This window comes from Eurosta solidaginis, chromosome 4 (genome assembly GCF_040869045.1).
Source record: "Eurosta solidaginis isolate ZX-2024a chromosome 4, ASM4086904v1, whole genome shotgun sequence".
In the NCBI taxonomy this organism is placed as follows: domain Eukaryota; kingdom Metazoa; phylum Arthropoda; class Insecta; order Diptera; family Tephritidae; genus Eurosta; species Eurosta solidaginis.
The window spans coordinates 137733960-137757207 of record NC_090322.1 but is presented as its reverse complement, the minus strand read 5'-3'; the positions used below and the strand labels follow the sequence as shown (position 1 = coordinate 137757207).

Below are 23248 nucleotides of genomic sequence, written 5' to 3'. Positions count from 1 at the left end.
GTTTATTTTATTTCATTTTCATTTCAATTCACTTTATTTTTAATTTATTTAAAGAAAAAAATTAGTACCCAGTTTATCTATATAGGAGTATGATATGCTACAAAACATGATTTAGGGTGCAAATGAATTTAACACTTTTGGCAAGTAAAGTTTGTATTTTTTTTGCAAATCCAACATCGAAGCTGAGATTCATTGCACTGTATTAAATGATCAATCTTATCGTAACGTGAAGTTTCCCTATAAGTTCTAGGAGTAGGGCAGGGACCGCGTTTTTCACTCTTTTTATGTGTTTCCAAGTTACCTCTGGCGACAGTTCTCCGGAATAAGAGATGATCGTACTCTCCTCCATTTCTTTTGTAAAGTTGCCATGCATTGTGTGTGGCCATGTCCAAGCAGTGAGAAAATAATGAAAAATACCATTTTTTACCACGAACAGATGTACGATAGAGTCCGATGTTTTGATCGGACCTATCGACCCCACCCATATTTTGGTTATAACTTTTTATAATTGCTGGCTGATCAATCATTATATATTTCTTCTGCTGCTGGGAAAATCGTTTTGCTTTATGTAAAGGTTCTATTGTTTCAGAATTTGATGCCACAGTCACCACACTATTGTCATTCCACTTACAAACCAAAATATCTCCAGGTTGACTTGACTTGTACTTGAATGTGCCGCTTTCTGTTTTCTTGAAATCTTTATTGCACGGTAAAGGACAGTTTTGTGTACGGTCTTCGCGAATTGTTCCTGTGGCTTTGAGTCCTCTTTCACCTAATTCGTGAAAGAGAGGAATAGAGGAAAAGAAGTTATCAAAGAATAGGTGAAAAAGCACATCTGGGTAACAAAATTGTAAACAATCAGAAAAACGTAAAACAACAGCAGCTCCTAGACCTAACTGTTTATAAGCCGATGGAATAACTGCTGCTTGGCCTTGGTATGGATCAAACCATAATACATATCCTAATCTAGTCGCACAAACCCAAAATTTATACCCCCATCTAATTGGCTTTCCCCGGATAAATTGTTTACAGCTGTGTCCTCCGTAGTAAGGCACCATAGCCTCGTCAATACTGTAAACTTCTTCAAAAGGAGCCATATCGAGAAATATTTCATTCAACATACTGAACAGTGGTCTCAGCTTGGCAAATTTGTCGCTTTCGCAGCTATTTGAGTGTTGTCGCAACAGTGAAGGTGAGTCATGATAAATGTGATTCTATCCCTTGAAATGGCGTTATATACAATATCGAAATCAGTGTCGGATGATTTTTCCCAATTCATGTATCTTCTTGGAACTACAACATATCCACTATAAAGGAGAACTGCCAGAAAGCACTTCATCTCGCTGTTTGTTACATTACCAACTTTGTTTTTTTGAGTGGCGTAAATATTGGTGTATGTAACCAAAAGATCTATTACGCCATCGTCAAACATACAATCAAAATAATATAATGGACTTTAAGGGTATCGTGCCCCCTGAATTTCTCCCCATTCTAGTTGGCCGCAGGGATTGTGGCGATTTCTCCAAGTATATTTATCTTTGTTGGATACTTTTGGATCAACGAAAGTAATGGCTGTTGTAGTTAAACTGGGTAGAGAAAGCTCTGATTCACGTTGCTCAGCTATGGGTTCCTCGGTTATTCGACCCCTTTTAGCCAAAAAAGACAAAGGTACATCGTCATCATCACTGTCAGAGGACATGCATTCAATCTCTGCCGGAGCTCTTAGTTGAGAACCTACATACATAAAAATAACGATGTTAGGTATATAAAATAATATTTCACACAATAAACTCTCAAACATTTATATAAGATCTATATCAAACCTGGAAGATTGCTCAATGTTACTATCTCCTCATCACCGGAATCTTCATCGTTAAGTTCACAATTGGCGTTGTCCGGTGGAAAGATGGTTACATTTCTTGGAAATGGACTATCATCATCTAATTTCTCCAATTCATAAATGATTTCATTGAGTGACAAAGGTTTACTGTGCCTTGAGCTTGAAGTAAAAATACATCCCCATATTACTACCGATCTTTTTAACGATCAAGAAGTTTAACATAATTTTATTAAAAAAAAAATGTATAAAACATCATATACAGCCACGCTCACCTGATAAAATGCTTGTTCTTGTTCGTTTTTTTTGTGGATGCTATTTGGCACTGTTGTACTTCTTAGGACAAAAAAAAGTTTAGTAGCTGCTATCGAAAACTGCTTAAAATTTTTTTTTCTTATATTACAAAAAAATATACTTATTTACTTTCAAACGAGCACTTAATTACATCTCTCTTTAATAACCATATATTTTGGAGAATTTTAATTAACAAATTGTGATACTTTATTACCGGGTACGATTGCTAAAACACGACCAAAACCGTCGGGGGAGTTATTAATAGACCCGTTTTGGCCTCGCTTCCAATAATTCGAATACTTTTTCTCTTCGGACTATTGACAACAGGACAAAACGTGTCTATTCATTTTTCTTTCCGCTTTTTTGGACGGGTTATTGCAGTCGACCTCGGTTTCAAACTGTTTTTCGCGGAGAACTTTTGAACGGGTAGAAAAACTTAACTCACGTGTTTGTATTCTTAATTCTGGAATAACTACGCGTCCTCAGATACCCCAATTGAAGACTTTTTTATAATTTTCTAAAGGACCCATATGGGTGCACTTAAAATTTCCTACTAAATTCGTTCAAAAAAATTTACCATCACAGCAACCCATATCTGAAATTCCGATCCCTTTCTTGCTTCCCTGTGTCGCTTTCGACGAAGCAACCCCGGTAATTTTGACACTTCGTTCAGTGTCAAAACTCATGTTCCACGCAGGTTCCACTGGGTTCCACGCTAGTTTGACACTGACCGAAGTGTCAAACTGCCGTGTGTTAGAAAGGGAAAGGAATTGTTTCCCTCTCATACATATCATACTTGTAAACCTGTACAATGCCATGCTACCACTTGTGTCGTTCTGCCATGAATAAAACAATAAAATTGTTATCAAAATGCCTATAAAACTATCCGGACTTGTTGTAAAAGGTCTTCAGCATTTGGGAAAAGATGTTAATATGGAAATTACCAAGAAACTCATAGCAAATACTCTTAAGCACGTTATTTCTTGTGAAGCAAGTAAGTGAGGCGGAGATTCGCATACATATGTATATGTCCACTAATAAGTGGTACCTCTCCCATTCAAGATGTACCATCTGCTCCAGATATTTATGCGACAAATGCTGATAAAGCGAAACTTAGTGAATATGCTATAGTCTTGTTATTAGCTGAAGCCACAAAGTATGGTTGCGATGGCAGCTCCTTGCGTACACTTCTAGAAAGTTTTGACATTAATGATGATGTGTTGGAGGAATTGGTGCGTACATATGAAGATAATCGCATTAACTTGACTTTGCGTCATCATCGCCTGGGCAGTGATTTTCCGCACATAACAGACATACAGTGGCGTATTACTGCAGATGTACGTTCATCGACATCCGACAGCAGTTCTGGCGAAGTAAGTTTTCTTTTGAACCTTGGACGATACCATGAAACTCGAGGAGAGCGTGAAACTGTTGTTGAATTTGTTTGCAGCACGGAGGAGATGCAATTGTTAATTAACAAACTTAAAGAGGTAGAGCGGCATTGTGAAAAAATAGCTTCGGAATAAATATTTATGTACATACCTAATATCCCTACGAATGAACAAGACGTATTTATGATTTTGATGAGCAGATGAGCAAGCTTACGTACATAGATAGCCAACCTTTGCAAGAGTAACGTGACAAATCGCCGGGGTCATAAGAAGACATCCCGTGGCAGTTCGAGGGAATTAGTTTGACATGCCTGCAGCCTTTCCAGTATATGTTTTTAAGACCAGGCCAGCAAACTGTTTACGCGTAGCACTTTAGCGGCTGGTCAATTTTTATGTACGTGGTACGTGGGGAATAGTCCCCAGGTGCCACCGGTAAGCGACCTGAGAATTTTGTTGCGGTTGTATACTTAAGATACCAATTTCGGTGGCATGCGCCTTGAAGGTGAGAGTATTATCGAACGTTACCCCTAAGATTTTTTGGGTGACTGACACTCGGCAGCGTAACACCATCGACGTGGCGTACAACTGTATTTTTAATTAGCGAGACTTGCTCTTATTGATATTAGAGAATAATTGCAAAGTTTGCAAACGGCCATGGTTACTAGGACATGTTTCTGAATTTCACTTCTTCATCAGCTAGCTTCTCGTGAACCGTGTCTTGAACTCGACTCTCCAACATTCATACCAGTGTACCATATGAATGCCATGCTACTCGCTTTGCAATTGGTCTCCAAGTGTCTAAGTGTACAATATTTGCGTAATCTGCTCCTTCCACGTCGTAAAGCCGTGGATGGATACTGGACTGTGTGGTTGGATTAGACAGGGATTTGACGGTTGACCACAGTTTGCCCACATCCGCAGAGAGACTGCATCTCTTTAGATGCTATTCCTATTTGGCACGTTTGTGTTCATTTACCATCCGCATAGTATCCAAGTTGAGATTCCTAATATGAAGATCTCAAGGGTCAAGTATTCTCGCTAGGTACGTTCTCTTGGCCCCAGCGGGTTAGGGGATCAGAATATACCCGCGGTAGGTATGCCTGTCGTAAGAGGCGACTAAAATACCAGATTCAAGGGGTTGTGTAACGCAACCCTTCAGGTTGCCAGTGCAATATATAGCTTCTCCGAACCCAATTGTCAATCTCACCTATCCGCGGCGAATCCTGTTTCACTAACAGACGAGGCTCTGGCGACCACAAGCTCCTCATGGTACTTGGTGGTGGGGAGGGGGGAATGGCCTGAAGGTTTAATGTGGCCACATAAATCGTTCCCGAGATGGTCGGGCTAGCACCTTAATGCTGCTGTAGTACCGGAGCGTACCGGATCTTTATCCGGCAAAGGACCATCACATCGATAACACTCCCCAAAGCCTTCGGGGAGCAACCTTATCGCTACAACAACAACAACAACGTTCTCTTGCTAAGTTTGCAGCTTTGGTCCGTGAAATGGGATATCATTTCGGGTATTCTACTGGCCAGAAAAGCGTGCCGAAGATGAAGCGATGGCCTTGCGAAAGCATGCTCGCTTTGCCAGCCATCAGTCGGAATGGAACTGAATAGTTAATTTTATTGAATACACTGTCGGAACGTCAAGTGATTCCGATCAGCATATTTACTAACATGACAAAGCACCAGTCTGGGAACCAGGGATTCAAGGGATTGTGTAGCGCAATATATAGCTTCTCCAACCCAATTGTCAACCTCACCTTCGAGCGGCGAATCCCGTTTCACTAACAGACGAGGCTCTGGCGACCCCAAGCTCCTCATGGAACTTGGGGGTGGGGAGGGAGGTATGGCCTGAAGGTTTAATGTGGCCATATAAATCGTTCCCGAGATGGTCGGGCCAGCACCTCAATGGTGCTGTGTTACCGGAGCGTATCGGATCTGTATCCGACAAAGGATCATCACATCGATAACACTCCCCAAAGCTTTCGGGGAGTAACCTAATCGCTACAACAACAACAGTCTGGGAACCACTTTTTTAAGGGTAGTTGGAAAGGACGTGTTTCCAGATAAGGTAACAAAATTTGGAACACATATTTTTCAATTATATTGGTATTTTATGCTGCCGGAATGTATGAGTCTCCGATCAACGCAGCTCAAAATAAATTGGGAGGTTGAAAAGAACGTGTTCACAATCCTCCCCTGTTTCAAATTTTGTTGACCTTATTTTCGCTATAAATCATATTCTATTGTTAATTCAATATTGTCGGAATACAAGTGAATGCGATGTTGTTGTTGTAGCAATGCTCGCCCCACCTAATAGCCGCGACCGATCACAAACGGGACGGGAGTCCAAGGAAACTTGCCGTTTCAACAGGGGTGGACCATAAGAAAGGGGTGTTAGAGGCGTTGGTTCCACATAACAATTAAAGAGATGGTTGGTGTCATGTGGGGACACATTGCAAGCGGGGCATACATTTTGTATGTCGGGGTTGATTCTGGATAGGTAAGAGTTTAACCTGTTACAGTATCCAGAACGAAGTTGAGCAAGAGTGACACGTGTTTCCCTGGGGAGTATGCGTTCCTCTTCCGCGAGTTTTGGATACTTTTCTTTAAGTACTGGATTCACCGGGCAATTCACGGCATAAAGGTCCGACGCCTGTTTATGGAGTTCACCAAGGACCTGCTTGTGTTTTTTCGCTTCATACGGCTCGGTTCTTAGGTGCCGTATTTTCTCAAAATGCTCACGGAGATGACTCCTTAAGCCCCGCTTCCCAAGGCAGTCGGTTCTATGTACCGGAGCGACTCGGGATTTTTTCCGACCAAGGACTGTCATTTCAGTGTGACCCCATTTAATTTGTTTCGTCCCTCCCACAAATTGTCATCCTCCCAGCAGCTCCTTGCAGCAGGACTGCTACATATTCTCTTACTCCGGGAAGGTATCGAACCCAATCCGGGTCCGTCTCCTCACCCCGGTCCTGAGAAATCGTTTTGCTGCATTTGCCAGAAAAGAATCTTTTTAGGACGGTCATACTCTGTTCAGTGTGTCTCGTGCAAGGGATGGTTGCATCGGACAGGTTGTTCTGGGCTTGATCCCAATACCCGACGTCCACGTAACTTTTATAAATCTTTTGTGGCTCCTTGCTGCTCACGCCCAAGGGCGTCCCGTAGTCTACGCCTAAGCGTATCCCCACTACCTTCCAGCAGCTTCGCTGCTCAGCAAGCCACAACAAGTACCCGCTGCTGCTCGCGCCCCACGGCGCCAACAACTCAAACAGCTGATACCACTCATAACTACTACCTTCGTAGTAGAGCTGGTAGCAATGCTGAGCATCAGCCCCTGCCCCCGTCTTCTTCTCCTCCCCTCTTTTCTGGCAGCAATCGTGCAGGTCAGGGAAACAGACTCTTAGTCCCTGCCTCCGTTTGCACCGTCTGCCAGCACAGAATATATAGGTTTGCGACATCCGCTCAATGCAGCTCCTGCCTTGGGTGGTGCCACTTTCCTAGATGTTCTGGTCTCCGCGACGACAACCCCTCGACGGGTTTCATCGCGCCATGTTGCCAGGTCGCAAACCCAAATCATCCGGGTACCCCTATGCTTGCCCAAGGGCGCCCAGTCCCAAGGCCACAACAGCAATTGCGTCCTGGCCTTCCACAACCTAGGCGTAGTCACCCCTCACTTACCCCTAGAGTGGCGGCGTCACCCCTCATGCACTTCAGAATTCTGCAGTTCAACTGTAATGGACTAAATGGGAAGATTACGGAGATAGTCGATTTCATGAAGCGGCACAACATCCGCATTGCTGCGATTCAAGAGACTAAACTCACAGCAAGATCTGCATTGCAGACCTGCTCTGGTTATAATGTCCACAGGAAAGACCGCGAGAGCGGAAATGGAGGCGGCCTCGCGTTTATTATACACCACTCTGTGCAATATCATATATTTGATCCTGGCATCGACCGCAGTGACAATGTCTTAGAACGTCAAGGCCTATCTGTCCGGTCAGGTGATGCAAATCTAGAAATCATCAACATCTACATCCCTCCTGTCACCTGTTGCCCCAGTGGATACCGCCCTAATATCGAGGCCTTACTCACTGGCAACAATCGCATTATCTTAGGCGATTTCAATGCCCATCACGACCTATGGCATTCAAACTTGCGGGCGGACAGTAGGGGTGAGATGTTGGCGGATCAAATAGACGAAACGACGTTCTGCACAATTAACGGAGACGCCCCCACACGTATGGTAGGAAGCTGTCATAGCTCGCCAGATATCTCAATCGTGAGCGCAGAACTCGTAAACTGCGTCAACTGGCAGCCGATGGTAACATTGGCATCCGACCACCTGCCCATACTTATTTCGTTCGAGCGTACCGCCGACTTCATCGTCACCGAAAAACGCACTTTCATAAACTTCAAAAAAGGAAAGTGGGAAGAATATAAATCTGCAACAGACAGCAGCTTTGCTACCCTCCCTATCCCGACTGATGCCCGCCAAGGGGAGCGTGCCTTCCGTAAGGTCATTGAATCCGCCTCGGCACATTTCATTCCCGCCGGGAGAATTCCCGAAATCCGGCCCCACTTCCCGGCGGAGGCCGCGAGCTTAGCGAGGGAACGCGACCTTATAAGACAGCTTGATCCAGGCGACCCCCAAATAAGGGATATAAACCAACGCATCAGATTGCTTGTGGACGAACACAAGCGGGCGAAATGGGAAGAGCACCTAAGAGGTTGTAACCTCTCTACCGGTGTAGGTAAACTTTGGTCCACCGTAAAGTCCCTATCGAATCCGACTAAGCACAAAGACAAAGTTTCCATCGCCTTTGGCGATAAGGTGCTGTCGGATGCGAAAAAATGCGCGAGCGCTTTCTGCCGACAATATATAATGCATCCTACGGTCGACAAAGATAGACGGAGAGCCAATAGACGTGCACATAAACACAAACTCAGCGCGTCACCAATTACCATCACCGCTAGAGAGGTTGAGGACGCCATTGGTCGCGCTAAACCATCCAAAGCAGTGGGCCCAGACGGCATAGCCATGCCGATGCTTAAAAACCTAGGGAAAGAGGGTTTCAAATATTTAGCGCATGTCTTCAACCTGTCTCTTTCCACCTTTGTCATACCCGAGAAATGGAAAATGGCCAAGGTGGTCCCGCTACTAAAGCCTGGGAAACCAGCTAACGTAGGTGAGTCATATCGTCCGATATCTCTCCTATCGCCAGTGGCAAAGACGCTTGAAGCCATTTTGCTCCCTCATTTCCAAGCACATTTGCAGCTAGCCCCTCATCAGCATGGCTTCAGAAAGCTCCATAGCACTACCTCCGCGCTAAATGTCATTAGCACCCAGATAAATTGCGGTTTGAATCAATATCCCCACCATAGAACAGTACTCGTAGCGTTAGACCTATCAAAAGCTTTTGATACGGTCAACCATGGCTCGTTACTGGAAGACCTGGAAGGGTCTACCCTTCCGCCATGTCTTAAAAGGTGGACCGCAAATTATTTGGGTGGTCGGCAGGCATCGGTGCAATTCAGAAACGAAACATCAAAACAAAGGAGAATTAAACAAGGGGTGCCACAGGGTGGTGTCCTATCCCCGCTTTTGTTTAATTTCTACATATCTAAGCTACCTTCACCACCGGAAGGAGTCACAATCGTTTCCTACGCCGATGACTGCACAATAATGGCCACAGGCCCAGGCCCAAAGATCGATGAGCTATGCAATAAAATAAACGGCTATCTCCCTGATCTCTCCAGTTTTTTCGCCTCGCGAAACCTGTCATTGTCACCGACTAAATCTTCCGCGACCTTATTTACAACATGGACGCCCCAAATGTCGACCATATTGAACATCCACGTCGATGGCACTACGCTACCGACTGTCCTACACCCCAAAATCTTGGGTGTGACGTTTGATCAGGATCTACATTTTGGTGCGCACGCAACCGCAATTGTTCCAAGAATTCAGAGCCGTAATAAAATCCTCAAATCCCTTGCTGGCAGTACCTGGGGAAAAGATAAAGAAACGCTCTTGACCACATACAAAGCAATTAGCCAGCCGATTACGTGCTACGCGTCACCCATATGGTCGCCAAGCCTAAAAACCACCCACTGGAAGAAACTACAGGCCTGCCAAAATACTGCTCTCAGAATCGCCACGGGCTGTCTTCTTATGTCCCCAGAACACCATCTGCATAATGAGGCGAGAATACTCCCCATCAGGGAGAGAAATGAGATGCTGACCAAACAGTTTCTGTTGAATACCCAGAAACCTGGGCATCCCAACAGACATCTGATTGACGAACCAGCACCGCCTAGGGGCCTAAGGAGTCATCTCCGTAAGCATTTTGAGGAAATACGGCACCTGAGAACCCAGCCGTATGAAGCGGAAAAACACAAGCAGGTCCTTGGTGAACTCCATAGACAGGCGTCGGACCTTTATGTCGGGAATTGCCCGGTGAATCCAGTACTTGAAGAAAAATATCCAGAACGCGCAGAAGAGGAACGCATACTCCCCAGGGAAACGCGTGTCACTCTTGCTCAACTTCGTTCTGGATACTGTAACAGGTTAAACTCTTACCTATCCAGAATCAACCCCGACATACAAAATGTATGCCCTGCTTGCAATGTGTCCCCACATGACACCAACCATCTCTTTAATTGTAATGTGGAACCAACGCCTCTAACACCCCTTTCCTTATGGTCCACCCCTGTTGAAACGGCAAGTTTCCTTGGACTCCCGTTAGAGGATATTGATGACAATTTGTGATCGGTCGCGGCTATTAGGAGGGGCGAGCATTGCTACAACAACAACAACTCCTTAAGCCCCTAGGCGGTGCTGGTTTATCAATCAGATGTCTGTTGGGATGCTCAGGTTTCTGGGTATTCAACAGGAACTGTTTGATCAGCATCTCATTTCTCTCCCTGGTGAGGAGTATTCTCCCCTCATTATGCAGATGGTGTTTTGGGGACATAAGAAGACTGCCCGTGGCGATTCTGAGAGCGGTATTTTGGCAGGCCTGTAATTTCTTCCAGTGGGTAATTTATAGGCTTGGCGACCATGTGGGTGACGCGTAGCACATAATCGGCTGGCTAATTGCTTTGTATGTAGCCATGAGCGTTTCTTATTTTTTCCCCAGGTACTGCCAGCGAGGGATTTGAAGATTTTGTTACGGCTCTGTATTCTCGGAACAATTGCGGCTGCGTGCTCACCAAAATGTAGTTCCTGATCAAACGTCACACCCAAGATTTTGGGGTGTAGGACGGTCGGTAGCGTAGTCCCATCGACGTGGATGTTCAAAATGGTCGACATTTGGGACGTCCATGTTGTAAATAAGGTCGCGGAAGATTTAGTCAGTGATAATGCCAGGTTTTGCGAGGCGAAAAAACTGGAGAGGTCAGGGAGGTAGCCGTTTATTTTATTGCATAGCGCATCGATCTTTGGGCCTGGGCCTGTGGCCATTATTGTGCAGTCATCGGCGTAGGAAACGATTGTGACTCCTTCCGGTGGTGAAGGTAGCTTAGATATGTAGAAATTAAACAAAATGGGGGATAGGACACCACCCTGTGGCACCCCTTGTTTAATTCTCCTTGGTTTTGATGTTTCGTTTCTAAATTGCACCGATGCCTGCCGACCACCCAGATAATTTGCGGTCCACCTTTTAAGACCGACTGAATGCGATCAGCGAAATTAGTTGTTGGAAAGCTCGTGAAAGACAGGTAGCGACCGGTTTTCTTTTCCTAGGGGCCGGATGCATTTTATTTTGCTGCTTCCGCTATTACCGTTCCCTTTTCCCGCTCCAGTATCGGATCTGTCATGCAAACATAAAGAAAAGTGCGCTTTCCTGAAGTAATAAAATTATTATATTGGTATTTTATGCTGCCGGAATGTATGAGTCTCCGATCAACACAGCTCAAAATAAATTGGGAGGTTGAAAAGAACGTGTTCACAATCCTACCCTGTTTCAACTTTTGTTGACCTTATTTTCGCTATAAATCATATTCTATTGTTAATTCAATATTGTCGGAATACTAGTGAATGCGATCAGCGAAATTAGTTGTTGGAAAGCTCGTGAAAGACAGGTAGCGACCGGTTTTCTTTTCATTGGGGCCGGATGCATTTTATTTTGCTGCTTCCGCTATTACCGTTCCCTTTTCCCGCTCCAGTATCGGATCTGTCATGCAAACATAAAGAAAAGGGCGCTTTCCTGAAGTAATAAAATTAGCCGGTCGCTGCATTGAAAGGAGTATGGGTAGGTCGTCAGATGCTTTATTATTATTATTATTATTATCTACCGGACATAGTCCTCACAGATATGTAACAACTTAAACAAAAATTATCGAGATAGAAAAATATATGGTAACAATTTATAAATACAACGACATTATAACAAAAATTTTTGTAAAAAATTCGCTACGGCTTAAATAAAACTACATGTAAGAACATTTATATAGTAATAGGAATACTGAAACATATTAATTGAAAAGAAAGTAATCAATAACATCAGCTTTAAAATGTTCTTTACATGAGCTAAAATCGGCATGATTGCAAAAAGAGTTACATAAGGAGATCATTCTGTGAATAGGTTCATCATTTCCAAAATTCGTTCTACGCGTTTGGACGTAGAAAATGTATTTGTCCCTTAGACACCTTTCAGGTGCATAGAAGGGGAGAAGAAAAAGTAGTTCCGGAGAATCGATTTTGTTGCCGTAAATGTCTTTGATAAAGAAAATACCACAAATTTTCCTTCGAGTATTAAGGCACTGAATATTTAAAATTCTACATCTTAGTGCATAAGATGGCATCGATTCAAAAGTGAACATTCGTCGAAGCGCGAATTTAGTGAATCTCCTTTGAACTCTTTCTAACCGGCTGGAATGTGTTACAAAGTCTGAGTCCCAAATGATGCAGGCATATTCCAAAGTGGATCTTACAAGGCTAATGTAAAGACTTCAGCGTTAGCGGATCAAAAAAGTCTTTGGAATTACGTTTGAGAAAGCCGAGTTTTGAATTGGCAGCACTGATTATGTACTCCCTATGAAAGTCGAATCTAAGCTTCGAGTCTAAGTATACTCCTAAATCCTTAACAGTAGTTGTACGATTGAATGAGTCGCTATCGTTAAAGTAATAGCTGTTCATTATGCATGCGTTTCTCCGAGTGAATGTGATGTTACACTTGGAGAAGTTCAAGAAAAGACCGTTACTATTACACCATTTTATCAATTCCAGATGTCTTGCTGTAGCTCTATGCAGTCGCTAATGTGTTTAACTCTGTAATAAAGTTTTAGATCATCAGCGTACATCAGGCAACTACAAAATTTAAAACATTGGCAGATATCATTTATAAATAAAGAAAAAAGTAAAGGGCCCAGATGACTACCTTGTGGTACTCCTGATGTAACGATTATAGGCTTGGAGAGATTGCTGCCGATCTTTACTATTAATTTCCTGTTTTGGAACTTGGAGCCAACTTAGGGCGTTGGAGTGGATTCCGAGTTTCTCGAGTTTATTAAGTAAAAGATTATGATTGAGACTATCGAAAGCTTTTACGAAATCAGTTACAGAGTGTCCACTTGTTCGCCGTCCTCAATCGCATTAACCACAAAATTAACAAATATTGTGAGATTTGTGCTGATGGATCTCCCTGGATAAAAACCATGCTGTTGAGGAACAATATAGTTTTTAAAAACTGCAAATAGCTGGTCATTTACAATTTTGTCCAGCAGCTTTGGGATGATGGATAGCTTGGCAATGGGTCGATAGTTGTCTACCTTGTTTCGAGGGCCAGACTTATAAATTGGCGATAAGAATGCCACTTTCCATTCGTCAAGGAAATTACCACATTCAAGGGACTTGTTAAAGATTTTAGTAAGAGGCGGATAGAGTGAAACTGCACAATTCTTTAAGAACAAGGGTGGCAGAAGATCATATCCAGCCCCCTTAGATACATCAAGGTTCATAAGGGACTCCAGGACTTCTTCCTCTGTAACCGTGAACTGACCAATATTTACAGACTCCGCTATGGCAGTTGTATCACATGACGTACTAACTGTCCGGAACCTGTTAAATACCGACCCGAAGAAGTCGACAAAGAGCTCACATGCTTCCTGAGTTGAGGAAGCAACTTTGCCTCCAAACTCCATTGATTTCGGCATACCGTTATATTTTCGTTTTGAGTTAACAAAAAGCATCGGTTCCAGTGCCAGTCGACTGGCAAGCTGGAATGTCGGAGGCCGTGGTATATCTTGAAATCGCCAAGAATAAGACGGTGCTCGGCATTGCTTCTATCCATGCTACGTAGTGATGGTTTAAAGCGCCCGCATTAGCTCGAGGCATTTGGTGCGAGCAACAGCGGGTAGTTGATGCGACCTGCTGGGCAGCGTTATTGCCAGAAGGACACGGATGTACGCTTGAGCGGGAAACTCGGGTAGTGTCTATCGCTACAACAACAAAATCGATGGTATTGAATATAAGCCGACGATAAATCATTGCAAAAAAAATGTTTGCTAACCTCAAAACGGCGGTGGAGACTGAAGAAACACAAATATATGGATTGACAAACCCGATAATAATACGTTTCTGTGACAGAAACGGTATCGGTTACAGTTTCTATCCCGATTTTGAAATTCAACGGTGTCATTTATCTTGATTCTACAAATTGCAGAACCTTTATTTTTGTTAATTTTCGGTTCATCATTTGAACGGATCCAGGTTGTTTTCTATTAATTAATATCTAAGATTTACATCCCTAAACTACCAACTCGAACCCTATTGTAAATTTTAAAATTCATTTGCCTTTCAAAACTTGATTGTTAGCCTTTTTGAAATACGTACTATAGTTCCGATTTTCGGCATCAATAACAGTTTTGAATACTATTTTAGGCGTCCAAAAAAATACGATTAGAAGGCCATACAAAAATTATTTACCAACTCTATGAAGAAGATTAACACAGCACAATTATCCCATTGTTGTAATAACAAGGCTTTTTTAAGGTGTGAACTAATACAAATATAAAATTTGTTTTTGTAATTTAACTAATAACAATTTTGGATTCATAAATAAAATATCTGTTTTTTCTTTGCTAGACCTGTTCGTCAATTAAATATTTAATTTGTAAATAGTCACATGGGGCATTTGTGTATATGGCGCCAGAAAAAATTGCTTCCCCATCCTCGGTACTAATGACCGTACAGTGATTCTTTTTGATTAGCTTCATATTAAGACCTCTAAAGCGATCATCGACTTTATAAAGATTTTTACCATTTGCCCAAGAATAAAATGGTTTGCCACTAAAAGGATTCATAAAATCGGCCCAATACCCATGCAAGCGTAAGCGTGCGGTAATTTCACGTGCTGCTAAAACAAACTGTAAGTTTTTAATACTTTAATATATATTTTTATATTTTATGTAGAGTCAGTCGCTACAAACCTTTCTTGCGCCCTGCTCATTATCACCTGAAAAGCGCAAAGTCATCAAAGCTAATTTCTCACTTGATACTACTTCAGGTGCTGGAAAAAGTTCGTGCAGTGATTTTCTGATTAAAGATGGACATTCACGGACCGTGAATACCAGCATTGTATTTTGTTTCGTATCCTGCAAACAAAATATTAATAAAAAATTGTGTGCAAATAAATACAAGGCGCCATAATCTCCGAATATTTTAGGTCACTGTTCTCTTCCAGTTTGCGTCGTGCTCCTTTAAATTGATCATGCAAATTGGCGAGACAGGACCTGCGTGTTTTACGCCGACTACGAACGGCATCTGCAAGGCAGATGAGTTTTCACTGAGCACCTTTTCATCGCAGAAATACACTATCGAGTGTTCGCCAAATCACTGCCATAACAATATTCTAAGGGTTTTGTTGCGTTTTTGGCCATCGGTATAAACTATTTTTCCATTTATTTGAGCTCACAGGCCGATTTAAATAAAAATAATATATGTTATTTGTTTATTTATTCGACTTTTCTACTAGAAGACTCTATAAACATATCTGAAGGTTCCTGATGATGACTTCAGACTGAAGTCGAAATATCAAATAACAACATATGTATATTAAATCGGCCTGTGAGTTCAAAAAAAAAAAAATTCTAAAATACATTATTCTAATTGACAAAACTTGTTTCTAAATTTTTAATGCTGCTTTGCCCGGAACTTCAACCCAGGATCTTCGGTGTAATAGGCGGAGGACGCTCCTACCTCAGCACAAGCTCGTGTGTGTAAACATTGTAGGTATTAATTAATTCATATAATATAAGCTTGCGTAACTGGATTTTAGAATTACCTTGCCATCAAAATCAACAAGTGATTCCAGTGGCGCCTCGAGTGTAATAGTTGTTGATGCACTTTGCCATGCGGGACCAACTGCATTTGGAAAATAAAAACGATTTCCTCTAGGTGCTAATAATTCCCAATTTGGCCCGCACTCGCCGCCAAGAAAAGTAGAGTCATCTGAAATTTTGCTATATTCAGAAGATACATTTCTAAGCACATTCAATTATTTTACCTTCTTCGCGCGCTTTCGATTTGACCACTTTAAAAACGCTATCAAGATTCTTTGAATCGCTACGTCGTGAATAGCTTGCTGAACTGGTGACACCTAATATTGGCACTGATGCTGATGACGACGTTGGCAGTGTTAATTTAGTAGCATTGTTGAAGGCATTTAGCACCCCTCCTCCACCCCTATTAAGACATCGCAAAAGCGAAAGTGACATTAAAATGGCCTTGTTTACAGTGTATTATTATGTATATTGTTCTTTGTTTCAAAGTCTGAACATTTATTTAATTAAACTACTTCCAATATAATTTTTCGATTTTCGAAACTGCACAGCCAGCTATTTGTTCTTTTTGTTTTGTTACTTTCCTTCTGGTCTAAACAATAACTTTGAATATATGGACTCTCTTCTAGGTTTTTAGTTATCTATTTGCCACAAGCAGACGTGGAGGATTTTATTTTGATGTTTTGATAAAAACACAAGTTAATTTCGAATATATTTTCGTACTTCGTCTATTTTTTCTTTCGGTTGTCAAATCAAAAGTTTCACAATAGCTGTTCAATGGATTGCCTTTGCTTTAAGAATGGAAGAGATGTATGAAAACGTACATTCTTGCATGCACCATTGTAAATTTTATTTATATTTATAGTAAACAACGATTTATAATAAACAATTATTTATAGTAAACAATGATTTATAATAAACAATGATTTATAGTTGAACCATGATTGGAACACGAGGAATGTTGAAATAGGCAATTTTCATGTGATTGTTGTAATAGGACCGTTCCATTGAGTTATCGAGCTCTGGCTCATTGTGAATGATGACTAAGTGTGATATCTTCTGCATAAACGTCAAAATTCCAAAGTGATGGGATAACCTGATTTGTAAATAACTATCACTGTCTCATTCTGTATCTCTTTCTATCACCCGTGAAAAGTAGCCATATTGAACCATTGTAAACTTTAGCAAGTAGTGCAACTAGCAGCTGATCGCTCAAAATTTGCACACACACACAAACAACACTAATGGCCATATTACGGAAATCTTAGGGAAATTGAAGTTAAATTTTTAAACAGACATAAAATGTTATAATTTTGGAATATATAGCATCTAGGACACCTTAATTGGAGTAATTGAAAGAAAATGTTTGCTTATACTCAAGTATTTAATTATTTTTTCTAAATTTATCTTTAATATTGATGCAATGATTGATCCAATGCAACTCTGGTCTTCCTACTGTTCTTCATTCCACTCCATTCGAGTGCCTATTTTCACGGCTTGCGAGTGCCTTCCACTCTATTCGCAACATAACCTCGAATTAAGCTGCCAAACTATATAGTAAACAATGTATTGAACAGCCTGTCAGGCAGTTGACAGATAAGATAACACACTTACCCTGCAAAAACGCTCCACGTCATTTTACTAGTCATTTTTCGGACATTGTGACTTTCTGCAGCGGTTATATTCATAGTCATTTTTGCATGGGCGGATTAGGTTTTGTGACCAAATTTTCCGTTTCGTTCCTATTAATGTGATAGTGCATTCCGCTCCCACCTATAGGATGTGAGCATAGTACTGTGCTGCTCACATACGTCACAACCCTGCAAAATCGCTCCACGTCATTTTACTAGTCATTTTACGGTCATTGTGACTTTCTGCAGCGGTTATATTCATAGTCATTTTTGCATGGGCGGATTAGGTTTTGTGACCAAATTTTCCGTTTCGTTCCTATTAATGTGATAGTGCATTCCGCTCCCACCTATAGGATGTGAGCATAGTACTGTGCTGCTCACCCACGTCACAATGCTCGTCAAATGGCGGTCATTTTTCCGTCATTTCACTCTACATTTTCGAGCCATTTGACAATCAATTTTACTGCGGTTTTACCATTTATATAACCGCCATATAACGTGAATTTTACCTGCAGATTTACTCTACCAGGAGCAGCCATATGAATAAAATATGAACCAAAAAAATTGAATTTTCAATATTTATTATTTTCAATATTATTATATATGTAGATGAAATTGGAACTTATATTAATCCAGTTCATATAAAACAGAAGAACTTTAATAATAAATAAACTCGCTTAATTGGTTTTTGTTTTCCAATTGAAATCTTTTCTAAGCGAGCAAAAAAATAATATTAAGCTTTAGAAAAAACTCCAATTATTTGAATGATCTACAACTTAAAGCTTAGTATAAATTCTGATCAAAAATATTCAAAGGTGTCGTGGAATCCGATTGCTCTCGTAATTGAAGAACTTAAAAATGTACGACTATTAATTGAGTCAGACTTATTATTGTTCTAATCTAATCATTCAAGCAATAATTCTGCAACCCTTAGCAGGAGTATTGATTGGTTTCAAATCTAATTCCGACAGCAATCGTATCACGACATCCCTTATTATATATGCACATGAAATTGTAACTCAAATTAATACAGTTCATATAAAGAAAAGTAAGTATTTTAATAACAAATAAACTCGCTTAATTGGTTTTCGTTTTCCAATTGAAATCTTTTCCAAGCGAACAGAAAATAATTTTAAGCTTTAGAAAAAACTGCAATTATTTGAATCAATTTAAATCTACAACTTAAAGCTAATTAGAAATTCAGATTAGATTTACTCTTTTTTTTCAGATCAAGAATATTCAAAGGTGTCGTGGAATCCGATTGCTGTCGTAATTGATGAAACTTAAAAATGTGCGACTAGTAATTGAGTCAGACTTATTATTGTTCTAAATCTAATCATTCAAGCAATAATTCTGCAACCCATAGCAGGAGTATTAATTGGTTTCAAATCTAATTCCGACAGCAATCGTATCACATCCCTTATTATATATGTACGTGATATTGCAACTTAAATTAATACAATTGATATAAAGAAAAGTAAGTACTTTAATAATAACATAAACTCTCTTAATTGGTTTTTGTTTTCCAATTGAAATCTTTTCTAAGCGAGCAGAAAATAATTTTAAGCTTTAGAAAAAACTCCAATTATTTGAATAATCTACAACTTAAAGCTTAGTAGAAATTCAGATTAGGTTTACTCTTTTTTCAGATCAATAATATTCAAAGGTGTCGTGGAATCCGATTGCTGTCATAATTGATGAACTTAAAAATGTACGACTTGTAATTAAGTCAGACTTATTATTGTTCTAAATCTAATTATTCAAACAATAATTCTACAACCCATAGCAGGAGTATTGATTGGTTTCAAATCTAATTCCGACAGCAATCGTATCACATCCCTTATTATAAAAAAATAAAATAAATGTAAGGCGCGATAACCTCCGAAGAGATCTAAGGCCGAGCTTCTCTTCCAATTTGCGTCGTGTTCCTCTTGATTTTCCCTACTAATTGGCCGGACGGGACCTACATGTTTTATGCCGACTCCGAACGGCATCTGCAAAGCAGATGAGTTTTCACTGAGAGCTTTTCATGGCAGAAATACACCCGGAGTGCTTGCCAAACACTGCCGAGGGGCGACCCCGCTTAGAAAAATTTTCTTCTAATTGAAAAATCTTATTTCTAAAATTTTGATGTTGCTTTGCCCGGGAGTTGAACCCAGGGCATACGGTGTGATAGGCGGAGCACGCTACCATCACACCACGGTGGCCGCCGCCCTTATTATATATGTACGTGATATTGCAACTTAAATTAATACTGTTGATATAAAGAAAAGTAAATACTTTAATAATAAATCAACTCTCTTAATTGATTTTTGTTTTCCAATTGAAATCATTTCCTGTGCATGCACATCGCTAACCTGTGTTGGCAAAAGATATGATTATACTGTCTTCGATAGATAGTCGGACGAGCCGCTACTCGGCGAAGTAGAGATGACCGTTGTGTCGGTGGCAGCTGTTACAACAGCAGTTTCTAACTTTACACCATCCGTACGGTGTGATGAAAGCTTCACTGCCTTTTCCAATTGCTTGGCGCCAGCAATTTTTGCTGTTTGTAACGCTTTAGCTGTAATGCAAATATATAGATGGGTTAAAGTGGTTTTCGTATGTTATTCAACAACTCACCCTATACCATCATCACAGCCTCCTCATCGATTTTGAATATGTGTACTGTTTCAGTATTCAGACCCAGTTCGTTTGGTGCAATATTTTCGATTTGATGAATATGTATACTATCCGTTAGGCAGACAATTAGGTGCAATCGATTCATTCATATACTGTGGGTATTTGAGCCGTAGACGCAATGGCAGATATTTTGATTCTTTTTGAAGTGTAACATTTGTAAACAGTTGGGTTTCTCTGCTGTCACCATCACCACTAGAGAGCTATTGAAGAAACGCTCGACCAAGATAACATGTGAGATTTACACGCATAGATTTCTTCCACCTTTTCACAGTTATTGATGGAGAAAATGCGAAAGCCATATTTACCATCCCATACCGAAATAGAACTGTAGAGGAAGAAACATTTTATAAAATTTAATAAAATCAAAAAATGATAGTTGTGCTAAAATGGGGTAACGTATTGTATGTTAAAGTATAGCGAAGTCTCAGCGGCTTTGTCCTGGTGAAAATTGAGTTTGAATAGGTTTTATTCTTCATTCTTAGAAACATGTACGAAGGTACCTGGTAAGATATTAAAAATCCTCAACGCTTTTTTTGCTATAACTTAAAAAACTCATATTCAAACTTCTGCTTAACTTCTACATATCAATAGCTACCTTTACCACCAGGAGTCACTATTGCTTCTACGCCTATGCTATTGTTTCCTACATCGATGAGCTTTGTAATAAAATAAACAGCTATCTCCCCAATCTCTCCAGTTTTGTCGCCTCGCGAAACCTGATATTGTCACCAACCAAATCATCGGTGACCTTATTTAAAACATGACCGCGCCAAATGTCGACCATATGGCATTACCCTACCGACTGTCTTACACCCTAAAATTTTGGGTGTGACTTTCGATCAGGATCTACATCTTGGAGAGCATGCACTAGCAATTGTAACGAAAATCGTCGTTGGTGTGAGGTCTTAGCCGATCTCCAGATCTGTAGAAAAGGAGCTTATTAGCTTAATGCTTAAGATGATGCGGGAATAACCAAGTAAGCTCCTTCCAACCTTTGATTCGGGGGATGGTATAATGGTATGAAGATGATAGCGTGCGACAACATCGCGAGCTTGCGATGGCTGGAGGAAGTGGTTCCAAACCTCCAAAGGCAGGGCACGAACGCTCGTTTTGAGATGGTGGATAAAGCGCAAATCCCCAAGGTAACAAAAGTTAAGGTATGGATACCATGCGTGATGAAGTCGGAGGATACACTGCGACTTTTGCAGAATCAGAATCCGAACATACCGACACAGGATTCGAAGGTCCTTACTGTATCTCGGCCTACGGACGAAGGTTAGTTATACATCTTCCAAATAAACAAGCAGGCGGAGGATATATTGTACGCGCAGCTTGGAAAAATCTCCTTAGGTACAGGCAAAATGTATATGCGACTCAGGAAAAGAAGTCGCGGGTATTAAAGTCCTAACACGGTGGACGTCGAAAAGGACCTCAAAAGCCTAAGGGAAAAAAGACAGGTGGAGGTAGCCCACGTCAACCCGAATGTGGTAGAAGGGGACCAACAGCCAGATGGTGCTGTGAGTCGCACAGAGGAACACCCGGCACAACAGGTACAAGAGGCTGAAGGGGGCTTCGAACACTCTAAACCAAAAGGGCTAGAGGAGGACGACGACGTCACGATGAAGGTGCTGGAGGGGGACAAGCAGCCCATTGGTACTGCGAGTCATACAGATAAACCTCCAACACAGTAAAGTGGCGTCGAGCGAACTCCTCCTCCTAACGCGCTGATCCAGGAGCCGTGGCTTCCATCGGGAAGAAAGGGATCTGGACTTAGCGCGCGCGGATTTGGCGTTTACTATGCGCAAACGGAAGGACGGGTGCGAGCTGTAGTAATGGTAAGGAAATAGCTGCATTCATATATGCTGCCTAATTACACTACTGAGGACCTCGTAGTGGTGGTGAAATCGCCGGGCCCAGATGGTACATGTCCGGCCATGCTACAAGTTTCAAGTAGGGCGGTCGTGGGATGGCTTAAAATAATATTCGATGGGTGCATAAACTGAATCATGTACCGCACTCTTGGAGAACTGCTCGTGTAGCTTTCCTACCAAAGGCGGGGAAGATCGGTCACGTGTATCCCAAAGATTATAGACCCATAATTTCTGCTCAAAACCTTTGAGAGGCTGATAGATGTGTACATAAAGTCCAACGTGGATGAAAAGCTGCTCTCCACAACACAACAAGCGTACACCAAAGGCAAGTCAGTAGACACCGCATTGCATAGGGTGGTAATAAGCATAGAAAAAGCCCTGGAATATAAGGAATATGCTCTAGAAGTCTTCTTAAGCATTGCCGGGGCTTTCTAAATGGGTGATTATTGATGGTCTTAATTACGTTAAAGTACATCCAGCCTTACCCAGATGGATCGACTGCATGTTAAACTGCAGTAAGATTACATCGCAATGGGGATTGTATGCGGCCACGAAATTAGTGGACAGGGGCACTCCGGGTGCTATCACCTCTGCTGTGGACGCTGGTCATTAACCAACTGCTTAGGGGATTCTACGAGGGACCAGAAAAACTTACGGTTTATGCAGATGACGTTGCATATGGTCTTGTTTACAAAGAGGTACAAGGCCCCTAATTGGACCAGGCCTAAGTTAGGAGGGGCGACCCTACGGGGAAACCTTGCACAAAATATCTAGGAATGATCCTAGACAGTAAGCTGTCATGGAAGCTCAACGTGGAGGAGTGGGTGAGGAAGGCTTAAACGGCACTTTATGCATGTAAAAGAATGCAAAAGAACCGGCATATACGATCAGAAGGAACTCGATGACGATGCCTCAAAATACCAATCAAAAGCAATAATTATCATTTCACTGACACAAATTTTATAGTTTTTTCTTCCGGAGTTGGACACAATCTTTTCATAATTTTACTTAACAATTTAAGATTAGAAATTTTTTTCAATTTGTATTTTGACTTACCAGCAACAGCGAGTGTAGGTTTTACGTGAGTGCCTGTCTTCGAAGACCTAACCTCACGCATGTACCAAGTACACAGGTCAAAGCGGGTCTGACCAGCCCCCAAGTCTCGCTTACCTTGGTACCAATCGATAATGTGAGTGGACACATCATCACCTTGGTGGGGTTGGAGGCCTATCTAACACCTCTTCCATTCTAT

At 41.3% G+C, this 23248-nt stretch overlaps 4 protein-coding genes across 7 annotated transcripts in view; 1 reads left to right on the top strand and 3 right to left on the bottom strand.

Annotated features, from left to right (window-relative positions):
• Positions 1 to 2085, bottom strand: LOC137248208 (piggyBac transposable element-derived protein 3-like). The gene is made up of 2 exons (XM_067779083.1): positions 1824 to 2085; positions 1 to 1734 (listed from the first exon to the last, which is right to left on the bottom strand). Exon 2 carries the CDS (start codon positions 1119 to 1121, stop codon positions 129 to 131), a length of 993 nt encoding a protein of 330 aa, XP_067635184.1. The 5' UTR covers positions 1122 to 1734; positions 1824 to 2085; the 3' UTR covers positions 1 to 128.
• Positions 2086 to 2906: 821 nt separating this feature from the next.
• On the top strand, positions 2907 to 3696 carry LOC137248207 (COMM domain-containing protein 3). Its single transcript, XM_067779081.1, has 2 exons — positions 2907 to 3125; positions 3194 to 3696. Exons 1-2 carry the CDS (start codon positions 3002 to 3004, stop codon positions 3655 to 3657), a joined length of 588 nt encoding a protein of 195 aa, XP_067635182.1. The 5' UTR covers positions 2907 to 3001; the 3' UTR covers positions 3658 to 3696.
• Positions 3697 to 14488: 10792 nt separating this feature from the next.
• On the bottom strand, positions 14489 to 16777 carry LOC137250376 (cobalamin trafficking protein CblD). Its single transcript, XM_067783036.1, has 4 exons — positions 16037 to 16777; positions 15815 to 15981; positions 14961 to 15125; positions 14489 to 14897 (listed from the first exon to the last, which is right to left on the bottom strand). Exons 1-4 carry the CDS (start codon positions 16245 to 16247, stop codon positions 14613 to 14615), a joined length of 828 nt encoding a protein of 275 aa, XP_067639137.1. The 5' UTR covers positions 16248 to 16777; the 3' UTR covers positions 14489 to 14612.
• A 1315-nt stretch (positions 16778 to 18092) lies between these two features.
• LOC137250380 (protein transport protein Sec24D-like) overlaps positions 18093 to 23248 on the bottom strand; it is a 12766-nt gene continuing 7610 nt past the window's right edge. For 2 of the 4 annotated variants that reach the window (XM_067783051.1, XM_067783053.1), the window contains exon 10: positions 20376 to 20450. The gene's annotated coding sequence lies outside the window, so the exon portion shown is untranslated. Of the gene's footprint in view, positions 20007 to 20065; positions 20626 to 23248 lie in introns of those variants that run through there. The other 2 variants (XM_067783052.1, XM_067783054.1) reach the window with 2 other exon arrangements.

Excerpts from the sequence above, each read along its gene's own strand:
- LOC137248208 (XM_067779083.1), bottom strand. The coding sequence starts at position 1,121 with ATGTTGAATGAAATATTTCTCGATATGGCTCCTTTTGAAGAAGTTTAC.
- LOC137248207 (XM_067779081.1), top strand. The coding sequence starts at position 3,002 with ATGCCTATAAAACTATCCGGACTTGTTGTAAAAGGTCTTCAGCATTTG. Across the intron at positions 3,126-3,193 it reads CGTTATTTCTTGTGAAGCAA|ATGTACCATCTGCTCCAGAT; the intron begins GTAAGTGAGGCG and ends CTCCCATTCAAG.
- LOC137250376 (XM_067783036.1), bottom strand. The coding sequence starts at position 16,247 with ATGTCACTTTCGCTTTTGCGATGTCTTAATAGGGGTGGAGGAGGGGTG. Across the intron at positions 15,126-15,814 it reads TTGTTGATTTTGATGGCAAG|GATACGAAACAAAATACAAT; the intron begins GTAATTCTAAAA and ends TTTTGTTTGCAG. Across the intron at positions 14,898-14,960 it reads ATGAGCAGGGCGCAAGAAAG|TTTGTTTTAGCAGCACGTGA; the intron begins GTTTGTAGCGAC and ends AAAAACTTACAG.